This window comes from Netta rufina (genome assembly GCF_964035555.1).
Source record: "Netta rufina genome assembly, chromosome: 15".
NCBI lineage: Eukaryota > Metazoa > Chordata > Aves > Anseriformes > Anatidae > Netta > Netta rufina.
In genome coordinates this window covers 5099930-5121462 of record NC_140138.1, presented here as the reverse complement: position 1 = coordinate 5121462, position 21533 = coordinate 5099930, and the positions used below count along the sequence as shown (strand labels likewise).

The window sequence follows — 21533 nt, the reverse complement described above, 5'->3', positions numbered from 1 at the left end:
AATAGGCCCAGAGTGGTGATGGATACTGAGGTAACCAAATGTAGGTAAAACACCCTCAGCATTTTGATTTGTGCCTTGGGACATCAAGCCTTCCTCATTATTATTGTAAACCCATGCGAGTCCGGAGAAAGGCATAAAACAAAATTCATACATAGGTGAAGGACTGCTGTGCGCTGAGTACCTACAAATACACTGAGCACGATTACCAATCTGAGTCTGATGCCTTGGCTGAGCATTTCTTCTGCAGCCATGTTCTAGGTCCTCGTTGGTGACTCCGAAGTGAAAGCTTGCATTTCAAGTCCTTTGCTGGTGCTACTGTGTCAGCAAATTTCTCAAGTGATTCAATAAAAACTTTCTCAAAATTTCCTTTACTCCAGAAAATTGCGGACCTTTGAGTTCCTTTCCTGCGTTAACTCACATCCAGATCCGTGCATTTCCATGTGCGAGGGATCGGGTTGGTTTGGAAGAACAGAACAGGCAGCCTCAGACAATGAAATGACAGTTTGTAGAGTGCCTGATTCAGAAGAGGTGGTGTCTACCAGCACATAAATAGTTCCCTGTAGTGTGGCAGATTGCATGCACTGCAGAGTGAGTCAGCCCTGCAGTGAGAGAAGGGAGTGGGATGGCTCTGCAGCAGCAGAGGGTAAGCGTCCCTTCGCAGTCAGTTCAGGCTAGGTGAGGTGAGGAATGCCTGCTGTCAGATGCTGCCAGCATAGTTAATGCCTTCATAGAGCTTGCCAACTTTTTTCCTTAGCTTTCATACTTTTTTTTTTTAATTACTATTATTATTTAATGCTCTATTTTAGAAGCAGAACCTACGAGATTGGTCAGTGACTGCTTTTAAGGCTACTTCAGTAACCTTTCAAATGCATCTGAAAATTAATTGCAATAAAGTAACTCCTGTTTGGAGAAAGCCCTGTTCTTCTCCCATAGGTACCAAGGGAACCCTGGGGTCGGTGCATTACAGGAAATTGGGAACGAGAACACTGCCCATAATGGTGTAAACCAAGCCAGGCAGAAGGATATGAATGAGCAGAAAGCTGGGCTTGCAGTTCAAGATCTGTGTCCCATTTATGATTTGTGTGAGGTTGAGCAGTCTGCCTGCTGGATTTTACAGTGAAGTGGAGGCAGAAATTTTGTGTCAGTTACCTGAGTTCGTGCAGCATCCAGCTTTGCTCTGAGGAGGGAGGGTAATGGGATAGCCTCAAGCCACAGAGGAGAGGGTGATAACCACCTACGCCTAATGGTTCTGTCTTCCTCAGGCAGGCTGAGGATCAATCTTAGGAAATCCCTGAAGTTCCCGGGATTGGCAGTGTTTCCAGCTGACGGATGCAAACAGCATCCCTGGTCTGTGTGCATTAAGACAAATTTCTCAGAGCTCTTTGTGAATACACAAAAAAAAATGGGAAGCCAAGGCTGCATCTCCACAATTGCTTCTTTCAGCAGCAGAGCTAGCGTAAGCCCATCCTCCTCTGGCACCTGTACCTTCTTTCATAGCTGTAGTGCGTGCTCCCCTGCTTCTCCTGAATGTGCTGGTACAGCTTTTCATGTGACCAGGCAGTGAATCTGATTTGGGAACTGAGCCAGGCTAAAAATAACTCAACCTGGAAAAAAATGTTTTGCTGAGGAAAAAGCAGCGAAGCTACAGTTTGATTCTCTCAGCCTATTACTGGGCCAGTGGAGAGAAAGAGCATGCGATTATGAGAGGTGGAGTGTGCAATGCGGGTGATGCAAGACATGGAGAATTTAATACTGAGGAATAAAGGGAGAGCATCCAAAAGGATAATCCTTAAGCAGGACAGGTGGTTGACATAAAGTTGGGCCGGGTGACGCACCTACAGCACCGATGAGGTAAATTTCCACACCTGTCATCTCAGTACAGGCTGTTCTGTTCTTCAGCAGCACGAGAGGTCCAAGCCATTTTCTACTATTCTGATTCAGTGGTTCGCTTCTGGCTTGCGTCCTAGAAATTTTGCATTCATTTGTCACCAAAGGCTTGGTGAAAGTGTGTCAGCAGGGTGGGCCGTGTGGCAGGATCTTTTGTTGCGGACATTGCTGTGTCTAGCAGTATTTTCATTTACCTCTTCCACTGCTGAGAAAAGTTACTGTCACAAGTCTCTTAGCATGTTCATTCATATGAAAATGCTCTGGCTACAGGCAGTTTGTGCGCTGGATGTGCCTTTTGACATGCATTTTAGCTGCTTGGAAGGGGACTTCTCTCCCTAAAGAGTTATTTTCTTAAATAAGCAGGCCTGAGGTTCAGTTTTATGTTCTAATCTTCTGAGTCTGGAGTCTCTTCACCTCTACTAAAGCCACAAATCCCTCCCACTGACGTACTGCTGGTTGTCCCTGGCAATGGATAATTTTAACCGTGACAAGTAAAACCTGCCTGAAGCCATTCCTAGTCCCAAATTCTCCAAACTATGTTGTGTGTAGTTGTCTTGGGCTAAACTAACATCATTCCTGGTTCTCCATTTCCATGGCCCTTACTGGTATCCTACTGCCAGTAAAAGGTAGCTTCATCATGTGGACTGATATGGAATAACTACAGCATGAAACCTCATCCAAATTAAATCCTGGCTAGACGGGAATGTTATGTTCAGGCACAATTGCGTTCCCTGTCACGTATCTTCTCAGTGTGGTTCATAAGAGGAGCTCACATCAGCACCTTGCCTAGACACAGTCTAGATAAGACACTTGTCTCTGCAATACTGTGGGACACCGAACTAGGCAAACACTAGAGTGAGCGCTAGTTGGATGCTGCTGCAGCAGACAGTTGCCCACGTGGAGCAAAGAGGATGGAAGAAGAAGTGTCTGCAAGCAGACATCTAGAAGTACTTGGTTGGGGAAGCTACTTTAATTAGAACAAAGCATAGTACTTGCCTTTAACGTTCTGAAGATAAACATGATTCCCTTTCTACCCACGGAGACTGCAGACATCAAAAGGATCGCTGGTGGCATGGTCTGCTGGAGAGAAGTCGGGGGCTGGCGGTTAGAGCACAGAATGAACATTGTCTTCTCCCCCGGCTGCTGCTGACTTGTTGAATGAACTGAGGATCTTGTCTACAGCAATGCTGTCAGCTTAGAAGTAACTTTTAAAAGAAATAATGACTTACATGTGATTGTTATTTTTTCCTGAAGCTGAGACTGGAACAGTGAAGTGAGGGGCTCCAGAAGCCTTACTTTGCCAGAGCCAATAAAGAGTCTGAATTTCATTTTGTTGGTGTAATTATTTTGGCGTACTCTTGTGCCTAGCCGGATTTCCAAGCAGGTAAGCACTTTGCAGCAGATTGTCTGCCAGCTGTCAGGGGCAAGGATCGGCTGATCTTTCAGTGCCTGGTGCATCTAGCAGGCCTGCGTCTGCCTGGGGTTGCCACTCCAGAAGTAAATAACCAGGAGTGGGATGCAGCACGGCCTGCAGCATTGCTTCATCGCAGTGAGTGCAGCCCACCGGCCCCACGCAGCACAGCGAGCCTGCTCCAGGCAGTGCCGTGTGTGCGATGCGCTGCGACAACGCAGAGCGCTTCCTCCAGGCGGACTCATTCCCCGGGGAGAAATGAGTCAACTTTAGCCATTATATCCAAAGTTAGTTAGTCACAATTCACAGACTTAAAAGCCATTAGGCACCGCTAATTCCTCTCATCTGACCTCCCAGGCCAGCGAACTTTGCCAGACAAAAAGACAAAAAAGTGCTTCAGTACGGCATCTCCTCAAAGGCATCAGTGTATGCCAGCCGCTAGCTCAGCGATGCTGAGGAGCACGGACAGCACCGAGAGCTGTCAGCATGTGGCAGTGAGGACAGCAGGCAGTGCAGGAGCCACATCACGGCTCCCTGCGGGCTGCAGGATCCTCGGCTGGTAGCTCCATGAGCTCGTGGAGGTAAAGGCAGCGGGGGCTTTGATCTGTGCTAGAGCTGAGCACTGGTTCCTTGGGGATGTTCCTCTAGACCACCTTCTGCATGGAGATCTAAGCGTATCGGGATAAACCCAATGGAGAAGATGCTACCCCAGATGTTTCTAATCTGAATATTATTTGTGTGCAGAATGCCGAGAACAAGGTGACGAGGAGACGGCTGCAGTGAGTGCGAGCTGTGACGAACACCCGGGGGTAGGGGGGCGGCGGGACGGCAGCGGGGGCTCCGTCAGCGGGGAGGGGGCTCCGCTGCCCCCCGGTGCCCCCTCTGCGGGCAGTGCCGTCCCCGAGCTCCCCGGCCCCGGGGGCAGCGCCGTGTGCCCGGAGCACCTCGGGCAGCCCCCCCCGGCCCGGCGGGAGGCAGCGACCTCCCCAAGATGGCGGCGCCGCCGCGCCCTTCCCGTGATGGCGGCCCCCGGGTGCCGGTCACGGGGCGGGGCGGGGCGGGGAGCTCCCGTTCGGCACCGGAGCGCGGTCACGTGACGGGCGGCCGGCGGCGCCCCCCCCACCCCCCCTCCCACCCCTCCCGCTGCCCGGGGCGCTCCGTGGCGGCCCCGCGCCCTCCCGGCGCCATGCGGGCCTGCGGGGCCGGGCCGGGCTGAGCGCGGCCACACGGGAGGGAGCGGCGGCACCGGGCACGGGGCCGAGCCCCGGGGCGGGCCGTGAGGAGGCCGGGGCAGCCCCGTCCCGCCCCGTCCCGGCTGCCCGCTCCCCCCCTCCCGCCGCCCCCGCCTCAGGGCTGCCCCGGTGCCAGGCCGGCCGCCCCGTCCCCACGATGCCGTCCAACAAATCCGTGTCGGACGCGCCCATCGCGCAGTTCACCAACTGCCGCATCCTGCGGGACCGCCGGCTGCAGCGGTGAGTGGGGAGCGGCGGGGGGACCGGCGGGGGGGGGCTCAGCGGCACCTGGCGGCCCCCCCCGGGCTCCCCGGGGTCCCGGCGGTGCGGGGCTGCCCCGGGAGGAGCCCCGGGAGGGGCGCGGTGCCAGCGTCAGCCTCCCCGCAGGGAGGACCTGTGGGTGCGGGAGGGGAAGATCCTCAACCCGGAGAAGCTCTTCTTCGACGAGAAGGGCTCGGCCGACGTCCAGCTGGACTGCAAGGGCAGCATCATCGCCCCCGGCTTCATCGACGTGCAGATCAACGGTAAGGCGAAGGGACGGCGGGCCCCGGGCTGGTCTGCCCCTGCTCTTCAAACCCTGCTGCCCACCACACAGCGTGTTCCTGCAGGGCACCAGCGACCTGAGAGAGCTGGCAGCCACTGAGCTAATGATAAAGAACAGTTTTGCCCGCGGCTGCTGCTGCTGTATCACTGATCCGCTTTGGATACGCGTATTTTCAGCCTGGCTTTCCTCCCTTTCATCAGTAGTCCCTGTGCTGGTAGTTTGCCTACCTTACGCTGCCAAGGATGTGTGGAGGATGGAGCAGGACTTCCCAAGGGATCAAACCATACCTGCAGTGGCTCTCTCCTGGGTGCTGAGAGCTTTGTTCTCTGCTAGAACGTGTCAGAAGCTAGATCCTCTCTTTAATGGGAAATACTCAGATTTTTCTCTTCATCAAAATAAAAAGTTGGTGCTTCTTGCAACACGCTGTGATTCTGTAGGGAAAAGCGCTCCAGTAGGATGGCGTTGGCTGGATTTGTGCTAGCAGAGCCCTGGGAATGTAGGGCAGGACGAGTGCTGGTGGAGCTCTTTGCCTCCAGTTCATGCCATGTGAACTGAGTGGCTTGCTCAGGTCACACACAGTTTGTTTTGGTCACACACACACAAAAACAAAACAAAACAAAAAAAACACGGTTTTGGGTTGGGAAAGTGGGTGTTCATGAGTCTGCTCCCCCGCTAGAGGGGAGGATCCGGGCAGCTGCTGCCTTTCTGCCGAGGAGGCTGCAGCTTCATCTTTGTTTTGTTCGTGGTGCAGGAGGCTTTGGAGTGGACTTCTCCCTGGCTACAGATGACTTCAAATCAGGGATTGACCTGGTCAGTCAGAAAATACTCTCCCATGGAGTGACCTCCTTCTGTCCCACTTTGGTGACTTCTCCTCCATCTGTCTACCACCAGGTGAGTGACTTTCTGCCCCTCTCATCCTTGGGGTGATAAAGAGCCAAGGGCTGAGGCTGGTACCAAGAGTGGAGAGGGCTGGGGATGGTGACATTGCAGAGCTTCAGTGACCGAGACAGCTGCCATGGTGGAAAAGCTGTGGGCATAAGGAGTTGGACTCCAACCCCAGATTTCTTGCCCTTAACCTTTAGACCAGTGAGGCGATGATGTTTTCCAGGCCAGCAGGTAGCTGCCCCACTGCCTTTCATGGTGGGGCTTGCAGCTTGCTTCTTCTTTGTGGGCTGTTTGGCCTTTTGTCCCCTTAGCCCAGCTCTGTGGGGACCCGGGGTTTGGGTTGCTTTGCCTGGCAGGGGCACCGTGGCTGAGGTGTCTGACAAACCCCTTTCTCCAGGTTCTCCCTCAGATCAATGTAAGAAACGGTGGAGCCCATGGAGCAGGTATCCTGGGTAAGTGGTCTTGCCGCTCGCTGTCCTCCCTGGAGCTACTCCAGGAGAGTGTCACTTCCCCTGATAAGAGGAAAGAAGCCGCTGCAGGAAGGCACAAATGGGGCTGGAGCTGTCTTGGTTGGGGGGATACACAGGTGGGCACAGGCCTGCTCTCTCCCTCAGCCTGTCCCCGGCCGTTGCTGTGCCCTCTGCCACCCCCCCTTTTGGTTTCAGCAGAGGGATGGCTGTGGGGCTGTGGGGCTTGGCCGCTTCCAGTGCTGCGTCTTTTGTCGTACTGATCTCGTAGTTACACGAGCTGTGTTTTGCTGTTGGAGAAAGGCAGGAGCTTGGCCCAGGCAGGGTGGACACAGCAGGTTTCTTAGCCCTTGGTGGTGACTCTGTTTCTGTCTGAGCAGGGGCCCACCTGGAAGGACCGTTCATCAGCAAGGAGAAGAAGGGGGCACACCCAGAGCACTGCATCCGCACCTTCGAGGCAGGTGCCTTCCAGGACCTGCTGGCCACCTACGGGTCCCTGGACTGTGTCCGGATCGTCACCCTGGCCCCGGAGATCAAGAGGAGCAGCGAGGTGATCCGCGAGCTCACCAAGCGGGGCATCTGCGTCTCGCTCGGTAAGGGCCGGGGAGGGGGCTCCGGGGAGCTGCTGTGTCTGTGCCGCGGGCAGCCCGGGGCTGGGGTATCCCTGATGGTGTCTCCGTGTGGCTGGGCTGGGCTGGGTGGCATTTCTTTGTGTCACCCCTTCCCTGGCCTGTATGGAGGACACAGACGCATCACAAACGGGGACCTAGGCTGGTGCTGCAAATCTGTTGCCCTCTGTATGGCAAGGGCCAAGTGTCATTGATTGAAGAGTGCTTGCGGTTTTGCACATGTGCACTGGTGCTGGAAAAACAGGAAATGATAGAAGTCTTCCTTCTTTTTTTTTTTCTTTTAAGCCTTCAGTTAATAAAGATATAATTCAAGGCTGACTACGTGGAAAGGTTCAAACTCTGAAGTTCAGCTGCTTTAGGCCTTATTTGACAGGTGAAATTGTTTTCCAAAGGTTGCTGTTGAGTCTTGATAACTCAGTTTTTCAACTGGAAGTGCTGGAGACCTCTTCCTTTACTGCATTTTTATAATTTTTTTTAGGGGTGAAATTGAACCTTAATCGAGAAGGGTATTTGTGCAGAGCCTCTCACAGGCATGTAATGAGAAGAATCACAGAAAGACAGAATCTGTTTGCAGGGGGATTTGTTCACATTAGATATGCTGCCTGTGCTGGGGCAAACAACTGTTCCTGAGTTGTGTTTTATTGATATATTCTTGGAAAGTGCCTGCTGGTTCCCTGCTCCTTTGACGCCTCTCCATAAAGCCTTGAAATACCTGTAGGCAGAAGGCACGTCCCAGGGCCTCTAGCCCAGCCAGCAGGCAGCTCTCTGCAGTGCCTGTGGGAGCGAGGCAGTGGTGGTGGCTGTTGTGAGCAGTGAACCTGTTCATGTGAAACACTACCAGAGGCTCCCGTGCTCAGCCAGACACCTCTGCAACGAGGCTGGCATCTCAGACCCAAACACAGGTGGGAGCATCAGAGCAGAGCCCTAGTGACGATGCATCTTTACTCCTGGAAGTCCCTCTGGGGAAATAAATGGAGCGGTGGGCAGAAGAATCACGCGGCGGTCTCTGTTCCCAGGTCACTCGGTGGCAAATCTTTCCCAGGCTGAGGAGGCCGTGCAGCACGGTGCTACCTTCATCACACACCTCTTCAATGCCATGTTGCCGGTGAGTAGTCGAGGGCGTTTGCCCTGCACTGGCATTGCTTTTGGTGCTTTCTCTCTTGCTCCCCATCAATGCTTATTCTCATGGGCATGTTTTGTACCGGGCCTTGCAGTGGGGTTTCACTGAACACAGCCAGGCAGGGCTGGGTAGAGGCAGCAGCTGCATCCCCTGGCAGGAGGGGTCTCAGCCTGCAAGGCCTGTTGACGTTCAACAGTTTTTCCTCTCTCTCCTTGGGCAGTTCCACCATCGTGACCCTGGCATCGTGGGTCTGCTGACGAGTGACAAGATTCCTGCTGGCCGGAGGGTCTTCTATGGCATGATCTCTGACGGCATCCACACCAACCCTGCTGCCCTGCGCATCGCCCACCGAGCCCACCCCTTGGGTAAGCCATACCAGGCCCACGCCAAGTCACCAGCCTGGTGACAACATCCCAAACACTGTGCTGTCTCCCACGAGTGCTACTCTTGCTGCCTGAAAGAGGCCATTGCCCCGTGTCGTGATCCACTGGCCCACTTGCCTCAGCTGGAGGTGGCTGGAGGCATCTTGCTCCCTCTCCGGGAGGGTCCACGTGGCGCAGTGCTTGGGGCTGCGGTAGGAGTGGCCTCAAAGCTAGCGCGGCGTTTGCTTACCTCCCTCAGGCCTGGTGCTGGTGACGGATGCTATCGCTGGCATGGGGCTGGCACCAGGTCGGCACACCCTGGGCCAGCAGGTGGTGGAGATCGATGGGCTGAACACCTACATTGCAGGTAAGTGCCTTTCGCGACAGAGCGTGGCATGGCACTGCCACTCGTGCCCGTTCCTGGAGAGCCCAGCACACCTTCCAGTGCTTGTCAGCGTGAGGCAGCACTTCTGCCACCTTCCTGGGTTTTGTTGCCTGGTCAGTTAATGGCTCTGCCGTGACTTTGCCTTGGGGAGAATGAGGCACCTTGTGAAGATGGGAAATGCCCCGTCTGACTGGAGTGAGGAGGAATCTGACAGTTTTTAGCTGTCTGCAAAACCTCTGAATTCATTCTTGTCCAGTGGCATGGATGCTAGAAATTGTAGCGGGGTCAGAAAGGTCAGAAACATGTTGTGGATAGTTATTGTCCTTTGTATTTTCTGTAACATCACTACTTCTTGCTAAGTAAGTTCCCTAATCTGCTGGCAGTTAGAGACTGGGAAGATATTCTAAGGAAGGGTTGTTCCTTTGTCAGTTCCCTTCCTCTGTCTTTGGCAGCAGCTGCCTGTGTTGTGAGCTGGGGTTTCACCTAGTCCAGCTGGCCTGACAAGGAGCTGCAGGGTGACATCCCAGTAACTCTCTCTGCGCCGTCAGCACAGGCACTCTCACCTCGTTCCATCACTCGGCAGCAATGGCTGAGAGACCTTCAGCTTGCTCCTTGTGACCCAGGATTTCTACCCTTTGGGGTCCTGCTCAGCACTGTCCTGTTCCTTTCCCAGGCACGAAGACCCTGAGCGGTAGCGTAGCGACCATGGACGCGTGTGTGCGACACTTCCTAGAAGCCACAGGTAAGTGAGCCTCGCCCAGAAGCTGTTACTTCTTGTGTTGGTTTGGGAAGAGCAAGACCTCTTCCCAACTGTCTGCCCAGCCAGGGAACGTCCCCTCTTGCCTGAGATGTGAGGAGAAGGGTTGTTATCAGTGGCGCTCTCCTCAGAGATGAGTACCTTTATGAGGGGAGGTTTCCTCTTAACCTGTGGCACTAAGGTGAACTGCCCTGCTCTTCCCTAACAAAGGGGCTAGAAGTGAATGATCTCCTCCCCATACCCTAGATAGTTTCCCTCTTCCTGCTGTCTCACCTAGGGATCTTATCCACTCCCTAGCCCTGTGCTTACGTGACAAGGGCATTCCCGTGTGTTGGGTCTGTGTAAAACCACCACATCCAGCTCCTCCTGTTTAGGGGAGAAGGAATAAGACCAGATATTAGTGCCCTGTTGTGATAGGAGGGGACAAAGACCTTGGTGCTGGCAAATGCACTGGGGCTTGTGCATGGGTTTGGTTATCCAGATGGGTCCCTGACATGCTACCAGCTGCTTTAGTCACGAGTTTGGGGCTGCTGTGGTGATGGGGCTGTTTGCTGCCCTAATGCCTCCCCCTTCTTACCCCAAGGGTGCTCAGTAGAGACTGCACTGGAGGCGGCATCTCTGCATCCCGCCCAGCTCCTGGGGATTGAGCACAAAAAGGGGACCCTGGATTACGACTCTGATGCAGGTATTGGTATGGGGATGGTGGTATGAGGGCTCGTGTGTGCTGGAGCAAAGCAGGGGCTGCTGCGAATGCTGGCTTTATCTGCCACTGCGGTGGGGGATCTGGGGAGACCCACCCTGCCCAGGATTTGCTGTGGAGTTTTGCTCCAGTGTTTTTTTTTCTTTTGGGTGGGGGTGGTGCTTCACAAGCCCTTTGGAGAGGCCCCTGCATCTCAGATGAACAGGGAGCAGAGCAAGGGTGGTGCTCCACTGCTGTCCTGCTGCCGTGTTTGGGGTGGGAAGAAAGTCCCACACCCGGACAGCCCTAGAGCCCAGCTCTTTCCAGCCAGGTTTGGCTGCCCCAGTTGCCCGCCTTCTGTTTCTCTGACAGCTGCTTCCTTTCTCTCCTATCTCTTGCAGATTTCCTGATGCTGAATGACAGCCTGTATGTGCAAGCCACGTACATCGCAGGCGAGGAAGTCTGGAGACAGGATGTGTTAGGCATGTGATGCTGGGCTGTCCTGGTGCCCTCCCGAGGCTCCCTGGCACTGTGATTAGCAGCTTTGGTAACCCCTCCCTCCCCCCCCACTTCTCTTCTTTTTTTTTTTTTTTCCTTCCTTCCTTCCTGCAACTCCCCTAAAGGAGCCTCATACCAAAGAGCTGTGTTTTCCAGCACAACCACTGCTTCCAGAGTTACAGCCATGCCTGCAACAAATTTGTTGGTGCTCAGCTGGTGGAGTGGGGAGAGCAGGCAGGTCTGTGCCAGGAGGGATTGTTGGTCCCTGGAGTGACCTGACGGACTGCACAGCTGTCCTGTGTGGAGTCCCCAGACAGAGGTGCTCCTATCGCTGTCTTACAGTGGTGTGAAGCTGTCCCAGCCTTTGCACTGTTTTATACAGCACACACTAACCTGCCTGTGTCCCAGGCAGGCTCAAGCCATGTCCATGCCTCTCCATGCCGTTTGCCTTGCTCCTGGGCAGCTGCAGCTGGCTGGCTGTCAGTGCCGACCAGCTGAGCTCACAGCTCTTCATGTCAGAAGGTTGCTGTTGCCTCAGCAGAAGCTGAGGACCACGTTTTGATCCACTGGCACTGATCCTGCGTTGTGCATCTTCTGGAGCAAGGCTGCTGCAGCTCGCTGACTGGTGCTGTTGTAGGGCTGTCCATCAGTGTGGGCTGAATCCTCAGGGCAGAGATCAAACCCAGGAAAACGAGGCATTGCTGGTCCTTTGTGCCTTTTCCCTGCATGGGCATTGAGTCCGCAGCATGTGGTTTCGGCTGGAGCCATGGACAACATCCTGCCCCGGAAAACACCGTTCCTTCCAACCCTGCGTGCTGGCTGGGTCCTGCAGGGTCTGCACCCAGCCGTGCCTAGCAGATCCCGGGCATCATCTGAGGGGCTGGTGCGTTCCTCAGGCCGCAGGGAGGACACTTCTGCTTCAGGTGATGCATCCAGGCTCTTAGTGAGGGGCTCACACACCCTCAGTCCAGCCTGGGGTCTGAGGGAGATAATCCTATGGCTCAGAAGGGAGGAGAATTGCAGAGTGTTTCTGGCATTTCAAGACAGTTGCTGATAGCTCATAATTCCTGTGCTCTTTATTATCTTCTTCAGTACTTGACTGTCAGTTCTTTTCCTGACACTTGGACACTTCTGTGCCGAGACTGATGCTGTTTTCAAGCCTTGTGACCGGTTTTAGCCCCTGCCGGGCCTCCAACCACCAAACAAATGTGTTGTTTTTTTTTTGTAGTGAGGGGGTGCTGAGACAGGGGCAAAGCCTCAGTGAGCACGGAGGTTGTGAGACAAGCCAGAAGCCTGGGGAGGGCTGGTGGAAGCGTGCGGATTTTTCCAGTACTTTTTATAACCTTTAGAAGTGGGAAGCGCTTTCGGGGCAGCTTTGGGCCTTGCAGGGATGTCTGGCAGCCTGGGGGGATTTCTAACAGCAGCTGCCCCCGGCCTGAAGCAGGGAGCTGTGGGGCACCCGCGGTGTGCTTTGTGCGGGGAGCTCCCGTCTGCTGCGGGACGAATTCCGGGGTGGGGGGGAGATGCAACCAGGTGTGTAAGGCTTGTGGTGTTTTTTTTTTTTTTTACACAACTCAATAAAAGAAAACCTAAAGCAGCCGTGGGGCCGGACGCCGCCTGTACGCGCCGCCCCTGCGCGCCGGGGGCTGAGGCGGAACGGAGGCGCCGCGGCCTGGAGGCGGGCGGGCAGCGGGGCGGGAGCGCTGAGGGGCGGAGGGGCCGGGACAAGGCCGGGCCGGGCCGAGGTGAGGCCCCGCGTGGGCCCCGAGCGGCGGCCGCTGCCCCCCGGCCGGGCTCGGGCCGCTGTGAGGAGCCGGGGAACGCGGCGGGGCTGGGCCCGGCCCGGGCCGGGCCGCGTGGGGAGCGGCGGGGGCTGGGGGGGGCCGGGCTGGGCTGGGGCTGCCCGCGGGTTGTCCCCGTGTTGCGCGGCCGCCTCGTTCGTGTGGCGTGGGGAGGGGAGCGGAGGGTGACAAAAAGCGAGAGAAAGGGAGGGGGAGAAGGGAGGGGGAGAGAGAATCCGAGCGGTCACACAGCACGCCTCTAGTGGAAAGCCAGAAAACGTGGTGGTGCTTGGTGTTTTTTCTTTTTACCTGCTAGTCCGATCTCTCACAGACTTCAGGAAACAGCCTCAGGATCCATTCTGCAGGTGGGATTTGTGCTGGTTTTAAGCACTGTGACCCCCCCGACCCCAGGGGCAGCCGCAGGGGGTGGGTGCCTCCCCCCATCCGCAGCTCAGCTCCAGCCTGGGCTCTGATTTAGCAGAGACGGACACTTTCTGTTGCCTGTGCTCGTGTTATATGGGATTTTTTCTAAATACAAACCAACAAACAGCAGTGAACTGTACGAAGTATCGGATTCACGGGTAACTAGTGATAGGACCAGAGGGAATGGCCTTAAGTCGTGGCAGGGGAGGTTGAGGTTGGAAATGAGGAGACATTTCTGCTCAGAAAGAGCAGTCAGGCGTTGGGACGGGTTGCCCAGGGAGGTGGGGGAGTCACCATCCCTGGAGTGTTCAAGGAGAGGTTGGACGTGGTGCTTGGGGACAGGGTTTGGTGGTGACAGTGGTGGTACAGGGATGGTTGGACCAGATAATCTTGGAGGGGTTTTCCAACCTTAATGATTCCGGGATTCTGGGATGTAAACAGCTTTGTATTTTATTCCTGTGACTTCGATTCTCCCTGTTTTCTTTGTTGTTTCTCGCACAATCATTTTAGATTAGACGTTAGGAAGAAATTTTTCACTGCTTGGGCAGTGAGGCACGGAACAGGTTGCCCAGAGCAGCTGTGGATGCCCCGTCCCTGGAGGTGTTCAAGGCCAGGCTGGATGGGGCCTTGGCCAACCTGATCTAGTGGGTGGCAACCCCTGGCAGAGGGTAGGGGTTAGGTGATCTTTAAGGCCCCTTCCAACCCCAGCCATTCTGAGATTCTATGATTTACTGTCTAATTGCTTGCTGGTTGGTTCTTCTCCAGTTCTACTTCTGTTTTTCAGTCTTAAAGAAATGCTCTATTGGTATGTCAGGCCCTTAAACACCAGGTTTATTTTTATGAAGCTTGGTCCTCATCGTTCTTGTTTGAAGGAGAAATTACTTTAAAGATAACATCATATAAAATGATTCTCAGGAGAGCACAGTTTTATCCAATCAGTCCAACTTGTTAATATATGAATTTACAGATCTTGCTTCTGCCAATGGCCAGGGGAGAAGTGTGGGTACCCTTTGTAAGGTGCCTTGCTGAGTGCTGTGGATCCGAGGTAATTAACACGTGCCCACTCACCGTGCTTGAGCAGCAGACTGCTTTATTACACCAGTGTCTGGTGCTTGGTACCCAGTGTCAAGGAGCAGCAGGGAGGGTTTCTAGGAGCCAAGCACAGTGACAGGGCAGGCAGAGGCAGGGACTTGGCCAGAAGGGGGCCCATTCTCACAGCACCTGACAGAGGAGAGCAAAGCAGGACTGCTGAAGGTAACCACACTTTGCCTAGAGTCCAGATTGCCTGAGAAGTCTGTGGTGATGGGGTAGATCCAAATTCTAGCCAGGAATTTAGGTGTGGATCAGGGTCAAGGTCTGGATCAATGAGGTGTGTGGCTGCAGCAGTGCTGCAACATAGCTCAGGCAGGCCAAGCATGAGATCTTCAGTTTAAAATAGCTCACAAGTGAGTGAGGAGAGAGCTTCCCTTGAAGCTTTTTTAAAAATTTTTCCTTTGTAACAGCTCTTATTGGTAAACAGTACTTGAATGCAGCCAGCAAAAGTCTTTGATGTAGGAGGCATGTGTGCTCAGGGCCCTGACACCTTGGTGCTGTGAATGTACACCTCGCTTTTTTGGGTGGGCCCAGCCCCGTTGGGGTGTTTCTGCCTTGTAAACGCAGGGTTCGTAGTCCCTTCCTACCATGGGACTCTCAGCATTAGATCTGCAATCTGCCTGTGAGGTGTCCCTCGTTTGGAGAGTCCTGGAGAAGCACTGCAGCAAAGAGGATGTTTTTGTGTGTGCCCATTCCAAAGTGCTGGTCTCGTACATCAAACTTTTTGTGGCTTGAAATGTGTTAGACAAGCACTGGAAGACAATGCCCATACAAAGTTCCCAAACTGAGGTCCTTGGGGCCCACTGGCATGGAAGAACCATGCTTTTTAGAGAATTGGACCTAACACAAGGAACTAATGTTACTGTTGTGATGTGGGTGGGTTGTATGAGAGTCAAGAAAGATTCCTTTCTCGGGTGTACTCACTATGCAGTCAGATCTTTCCCAGTTTTCCAGAGAATCCATGTTCTTGGATTTCTCAGTCGCTGTGGGGGAATGGATGTTAAGCACTTGGTAGCCTCAGTGCTGCTAGTAGTGCTGCACTGTACGCTTCATCACATGTATAATAAGTAGTTAAGTTCTATTTTTTTTTTCCTTTAAGGACATTTCATGGTACTGTTTTAGCTTCTAGAAGCACTTGGAGCTTTCTTTCACCTGAATGCCTGTCACGAGTTAGCTAGGGGTGATACGAACACAGAACATGTTGAGAGGGGACCCAGCCAGCGGTGTCTCACAGGATGTTTTTTATGGCACACTGTAACCTCTTCGTTGTTTCTCTCAATCTTTTTCTTGCATGCAGCAGAAGAGACGCAGCACACACCCAAGGTCCTGTGCTTCCGTGGGACTCCTTTTGTGAAGGAGCGAGAAGTGATGAGCTGCGTGCCTGGGGTTTAGCGTCAAGATAGCCAAGGATTCGAAGAGCATGGAGAAAGCAGGTGAGCTCAAACAGTCCCTTCAGGGGAGGGTGAAATTTGGTTCTTTCTTCCAGATTTCCCATCTCGCAGCTTGTGGTTGGATTGCCTCTCTGTGGCAGTACTTTTACAGAGGGAGTTGCAGTAGCAGTGGCATCCCCATAGCAGTAAACAGGTGTATTGATAGTAACGTTCTTTTTCTTCCCTAGCCACAAAGGCTGGTGATGTGGAAGCACAACAAGGCAACGGGCAGGCTTCGGATGGTGTGGCATACAGGAAACAGTCTGACCAAATCTCTGAGGCAAACCCAACGTGGTCCATGTCACCTGACAACAACTTCCGATTTGATTTCACGCTTCCTGAGGCAGACCCAGAAGCCACTGGTGCACTTTTGGAAGCAGTCCCTGGTGCTGGTGGTGCTGAGCAGATACAAACCAGTGTAAGAGCCACTGAGCAGGAGAACTGGAGCGGAGCTCTGCATTCTGTGGACTCTGAACATGAATCCAAATTTGCCTTCAACTTTGCCATCCCAGATGAAGCAGATGAAGATTGTCCTCCGGAGCCAGTAGTTCCAGCAAGCCAACGTACAGAGGGTATGGCAGATCATGAAGTGCTGGGTGGTGCATTGCCTGCTGAATCAGCAGAGGTGCTGCAGGTTACAGCCCTGCAGAAGCCTGAGTTGGCTCAAACTGCAGGTAGTCCACCCAAAGAGGACAAAAGCCACCCCACATTAAAGATCCCCAAACCAGAGAGTGCTCCTGGAGATAAGACAGTGATGGAGAAATCAACATCAGATGGAGCTGCGCAGAAGAAGAAAAAGAAGAAGAAACAAAAACCTTCTGTCAGTAAAAAGGAGACAGAAGAAACTGAAGTCATCAGGAAGACAAAGACAGAAGCTAATGGATGCCAGAATAAAGATGCATCCCACCAGGATGAGACTTTGCAGGTATTTAAATATTGATAAGATCCCATCGTTTATAAAGCCTTCAGTAAAAGAGACAGTTAGTGTCTGTGCAGAGTTTAAAAATCAGTGTATTGCCACGAGATGATATATGAAAGACGAGAATTACTGCTTGCTTGGAGCAGCTGATTTCTTCCCCTACTAGTCAGTTAAGAGCCCAATCAGTGCCAAGGAATGCAGCGTTCCTTTGTTTCAGACCTGTGCTGAAACAGTTGGTGTTTAGACTTGTGATAGCTAATCCTGGGAACCCGAGTGCCACATTTTCTTTAAAACAAAGCATGAAAATACTGCAGGTAATTGTCCTCAGTTAGTGCCAAGCTGGTGTCTGTGGGTGTTAAAGCAGGCACTGCACCCCCAGCTTCCGCACTGTCAGCTGTCACGAATTACATAAGGCAAACAGAAAAGTTGCTAGCTGGTGTAGACAGGGCTGTGGCAGGTCCCAGTGTGGACCTTCAGGGAACTTCAAGAAGGTTCCCACTGTGAGGCATGGCCCAGAAATAACTGAAGTTGCAAGTTATGTGTAAACACACCGTTAAGATCTTACGATCTGAACACATCCTGAGATTTCCTAATGCTTTGCTAAGGCTGAGGTCTCCATTTTATTTTTCTTTTCAGTATCAGTGTAGTTAACAATTAACAATGCCAGCTGGGCTATACTGACATACAAAATTGCAAAAGAGTTGCTTTTGTTAATATTGTGGACTGAAGCTTTCCATCCAAAGTATTGCATACCAACAGCCTTACCAGTAAACAGTGCTGAGTATCAGAAAGGTAGGAGAAGATGATGTAAAACCCTTCCCGTCCATTGGAAGGAGATTGTTGTAAGGAAAAGAAGGAGATAACATGAGGGCTTTTGTGTTTACGTGTACAGTACAGTTAACAATTGCTTCAGACCTTGGGTGCAGCCCTGGTTCTCTCCCTTTCTCTGTTCAGTTAGCTAGCAGGCTTTATGTGATAGGGCTTGGCTCCTTCCTTCTTTTGTTAGACATTGGAACAGGCTGCCCAGGGAAGTGGTGGAGTCACCATCCCTGGAAGTCTTCAAAAGATGTTTAGATGTAGAGCTTAGGGATATGGTTTAGTGGGGACTGTTAGCATTAGGTCAGAGGTTGGACTCGATAATCTTGAGGTCTCTTCCAACCTAGAAATTCTGTGATTCTGTGGTTCCATTTTCATGGCCTTCAGCTCCCTAGTCTTCATGCAGTTCTGGCTGAGCAACCACAAAGGAGCTGAGGCATCAAGACTCCGCTTCTTATTTTTTCTATTACTTACTCTTTGATTTCAGGCAGGTTTTGGGGTAGTCTTTATTGTTGTTTTGTTTTGTTCATGCTTATTCCTCCCATCCGTAAGTTGAATTGACAGCTTCTTTCGTGTGAAAGGGCCTGGCCAGCTTTGCAGAAAACTGTCATCTGAATGGCAGCCAGGTGTTAAATCCATCAAACAAAGGCAAGGAGTTGCAACAAAACATTTGTCCAGTGCTTTAAGTTTACCCACTGAAAATGTAGAGAATAGGGAAAATGTATGGAAGCCTATAAAGTAATCACCAGAACCAGAAATTTTGGATAGTCCTGCCTTCATGCAGATTTGTGTGTGTGTGTAGCAACTGCTGCTGATTTTTGCATGGTTTGTTTCCTCACACACGCTCTGTTCCGTGTTGTATAGCAGTCGGACGACCGGCTGTGGAAGGAGGTGGACTGGTGTGCGGAACAACTGGAGCTTGGCCTGAAGACACAGAAATCCACTCCAAAGCAGGGTGAGCATTCAAGGGAACGGGAGATCTCCCCTGTGGGAGGGGTTGGCAGGCAGGAGCTGTGCAGCAGGGGAGGTCCCGTGGGGTGTCTTACACTGTGGGTTGTTTCTCCTTTGCACTGCTTCAGCCGAGGAGGCTCTCCGTGCAATCAAGACGCTGCGCAATGACAAGGCTCCGCTGGTGAAGAAGCGTCAAGTCATGAGAACCCTTTTTGGAGACTACAGGAAGAAGATGGAGGAGGAGCGGTGCAAACAGCTGAAGCTCATGCAGGCAGGTAGGAACACTGGGCACACGGGGGGAAATGAAGAGGAAAGGACTTTGCTCCTGCCCTCCACATAGCTCTGAAGAGCGGGAGCTCGCTGTATTAGATGACTAAACATAACTTGCCACTGTTTTCTCCCCTCTTTAAGCTGCAAAATCTGCCAGGATCATGGAAGTGGAGGAAAGCATCCGCAACAAGAACTGCCAGGTCGTCAGGAAGCGCTCTGGAGTGTGTAGGAAAAGCCAAGATTCATCAGGATCCCCTTCAGAGTCAAACGGGACACTTAATACAGGCTCATTCAGATTCACAGCTTCCCAAGAAGAGTTTCGCTTTAATTTCTTCTAGAAAGATTAAAGCTGTGGGTAGAAACCGTGCCAGATCTCCCATAAACTTAAAAAGGATGCTATGCAATAGAAAATGTTTTGCAAGAATCTCTGAATTTCCTGAGGAAAAGATTCTCTTTCAGAGTGCCTTTAGACAAAACAGATCTGCCAACCATGCATGGACCCCAAGTCTCAATTCTACGCAGCAGTCCTCTAGCCTCACACTGTAGAAAGGCACCTTTGCAAAGGTGCCTCTGGAAGGAATTGGTTTCCTTCCTGCAGAACTGACATTAACCTAAGAATGTCTTTTATAGTGGGAGATTTTCCCGTTCTCCTGTTGCTTTTGAATAAAGCAGACCGTTTACAGCAGATGAGGAAGCAATCTGTACAAAAGGGAGTGCTCTGTAATGAAGATCCAGCTTCTGTGAGGAAAAAGGAGAAAAGGCGGTGTAAGGGCACTGGATATCTGAGTGCTTCCGTGTAACATCTGTGTGAATGCAGCTCCTGGTAGCGAGGAAACACAGGGCAGGATGTGTAAATAATCGCTGCCATCTACAGAGCACAAAAGTTCAGGATCTTGGGGGAAAATGAGTGAGAATCATCCTTGCTCATTCATCTGTTTAATTGACAGGTGTTGACTTAAAAAAGAACTGTAAATGCTGATTTAATCCAGTTTAGGGATGTCAAGGCAGTTGTTTCCAGACAGGGAACAATTTCTGTTTCTGCAATCAGGCTTTTGTCACTTAGGAAAGATGAACAATCGGTTCTTAAAAACAAAACAAAACAAAAACCCCCACCAACTTTACTTTGTAAGTAGCCCAGTTACAGACAGCAGTGACTCAGAGGATAAATCAGCGGTATGCTAAACCCTGGGTGGCAGCGAAATGAACCGTGAGAGCCCAAAGGTTCTCTTGCATTTGATTTGTATTAAATTCTTGCTTTATGGACAGTATGTCTCCAGTGTCTTGATACTGCTTCAGCTAATGAACCAATCTCCTATGTTCATGCAGAAAATCTTCTCCACTCAGCCTAAAAAAGCTGAAGGAACAGAAGTTCTTTAAAAGGAAACATGGTATCAGGTGTCCCTAGGGTGCTGTGCTTTCCGTCCTTTTTATAGTCCAGTCAGTCATCCTGCATGAGAAGCAAGAAATAGAAGTGTAGGCAGATTCCAAGGTGTGCTGAGAGCTACAAAGATGGTGGAAAACATTTGCTGAGAAAGACCTCAGAAAATGATGCTGACTTAAAACAAATAAAATTACTAAACTCTGATGCAGCCACTTGCATCTGATACTTTTTTTTCTTTTAAATATGTTACATATTGACTGCCTGGGCATAACAAGAAAGTGAATGTGAGTAACTTTTCCAATGAGTAGAAACATGGAGAGAAGACTTAAATAAAACTGGAAATGAAGAGGTTAGCTGATTGTTTTACCTGCTAGAAAGCACTGCTGTTATTTTGACTGTGGAACATCACTATACAGTATTTTCTGGATTTTCAGGATTAAATATATAAAAGCTGAATTGTTTTCAAACGTTTAGTGTTCTCATTGCATTTTCTATAATTAAGCAGCATCCTGTGTACGACCTTGGAACTGCAACTGTTTCCTTACCTAGCTGGCTATGCAGAATATGTCTGGGAAATAGTTATTTTTCTCCTTTTTCTATATAAGGCTAGAGCTGATAAAATATTATACATTCCTGTGCTGTGGAAGGCTGCAGGAGTATTCTGGGAAGCATTCTTACACAATTGCCTTGTTCTACTTTTCTTTAGGCATTTGCTATTAGAATAGAAATACTAGTGAGATAGCCGTTTGGTGTAACTTAATCCAGACAGTTCATCTCCAAAGAGGGCAAAAAAAAAAATGCATTCTAATATGTGTGAGGCTGCTGTGGTTCTTCAGAGCTCTTCACATAATGCTGGCTTGCAAAGCCAACCCACGTTGCTTTGTTGGAGGACTCAGAAGGCAAATGTTGATCAAAGCCCTGCATTGCCCTGAGTGCCGCGCTTGTCCTGTGCACTTGAGTGTAAGACCAGAAGTCAGCTGGGTCAGTTCCACAGGTGGGCTGTGTAAGCTTTGTAATGCTTGCTGCATCCCTGCTGCATTATCATTTGATTAATTTGAAAGGAAACAAACAACAGTATTAGAAGTTAAGAGATGCTGTTGGTGCTCTGTCAGCTCATTCCCCTTTGGAGAAGTCATAACACAGCCTTAATGACATTTAAAAATAAAATGTCCCCTCTTTTTAACATTGCTTTCTGTAGGATTTCGGTGACATTTATGATTTTCCTAACATGTCTCACTACAGCGGTGTCAGGTCTGTGATGCATGTGGCTGGAGACATGGTCTATGCCCTAAGGCATTAGGAGTGTACAGCAATGGGGGAGAAAGGAGAAGTCCTTATCTGCTCGGAGTTTTCTGTTCCAGTGTTCCCAGTTTAAGAAAACATAGCTCAGTTTTGGTAGAAAACGTGGCTTCGTTCCGATTTTCTGTCTTTCTGCATCCCTCTCTGCAGCCTTACGCCGTGCACCTGAGGTCGGTGTGAAAGGGGTGGCTGCAGTTGTGGTGTCTGCCCACCTACCCGTGCTGTGACGGTCCCGTAGCGCAGCTGTTCCAGGCCCTGGCTTGTGGCCAGCAAAACCCTTACAAGCTCCTCCAGCACAGTTCTCAGGAAAAATGT

General features: G+C 51.5%; 2 protein-coding genes across 9 annotated transcripts; both read left to right on the top strand.

The window, feature by feature from the left end:
* The first annotated feature begins 4424 nt into the window (after nucleotides 1-4424).
* On the top strand, nucleotides 4425-12455 carry AMDHD2 (amidohydrolase domain containing 2). Its single transcript, XM_084295702.1, has 11 exons — nucleotides 4425-4770; nucleotides 4918-5054; nucleotides 5826-5965; nucleotides 6357-6411; nucleotides 6807-7019; nucleotides 8072-8160; nucleotides 8396-8540; nucleotides 8797-8904; nucleotides 9596-9664; nucleotides 10263-10364; nucleotides 10760-12455. Exons 1-11 carry the CDS (start codon nucleotides 4688-4690, stop codon nucleotides 10846-10848), a joined length of 1230 nt encoding a protein of 409 aa, XP_084151828.1. The 5' UTR covers nucleotides 4425-4687; the 3' UTR covers nucleotides 10849-12455.
* A 101-nt stretch (nucleotides 12456-12556) lies between these two features.
* Nucleotides 12557-19803, top strand: LOC311215086 (UPF0488 protein C8orf33 homolog). Of its 8 annotated transcripts, none has more exons than XM_084296097.1 (7): nucleotides 12566-12601; nucleotides 14028-14105; nucleotides 15450-15585; nucleotides 15771-16507; nucleotides 18182-18272; nucleotides 18397-18543; nucleotides 18680-19803. In XM_084296097.1, the coding sequence occupies exons 3-7, from the start codon at nucleotides 15573-15575 to the stop codon at nucleotides 18874-18876; spliced, it is 1185 nt and encodes a 394-aa protein (XP_084152223.1). In that variant the 5' UTR covers nucleotides 12566-12601; nucleotides 14028-14105; nucleotides 15450-15572; the 3' UTR covers nucleotides 18877-19803. The 8 variants fall into 8 exon arrangements, with proteins under 8 accessions (XP_084152224.1, XP_084152223.1, XP_084152228.1 ...); XM_084296095.1 differs by lacking the exon at nucleotides 12566-12601 and adding an exon at nucleotides 12867-13002; XM_084296098.1 differs by lacking the exon at nucleotides 14028-14105 and having other exon boundaries at nucleotides 12557-12601.
* The last annotated feature ends 1730 nt before the right edge of the window (nucleotides 19804-21533 follow it).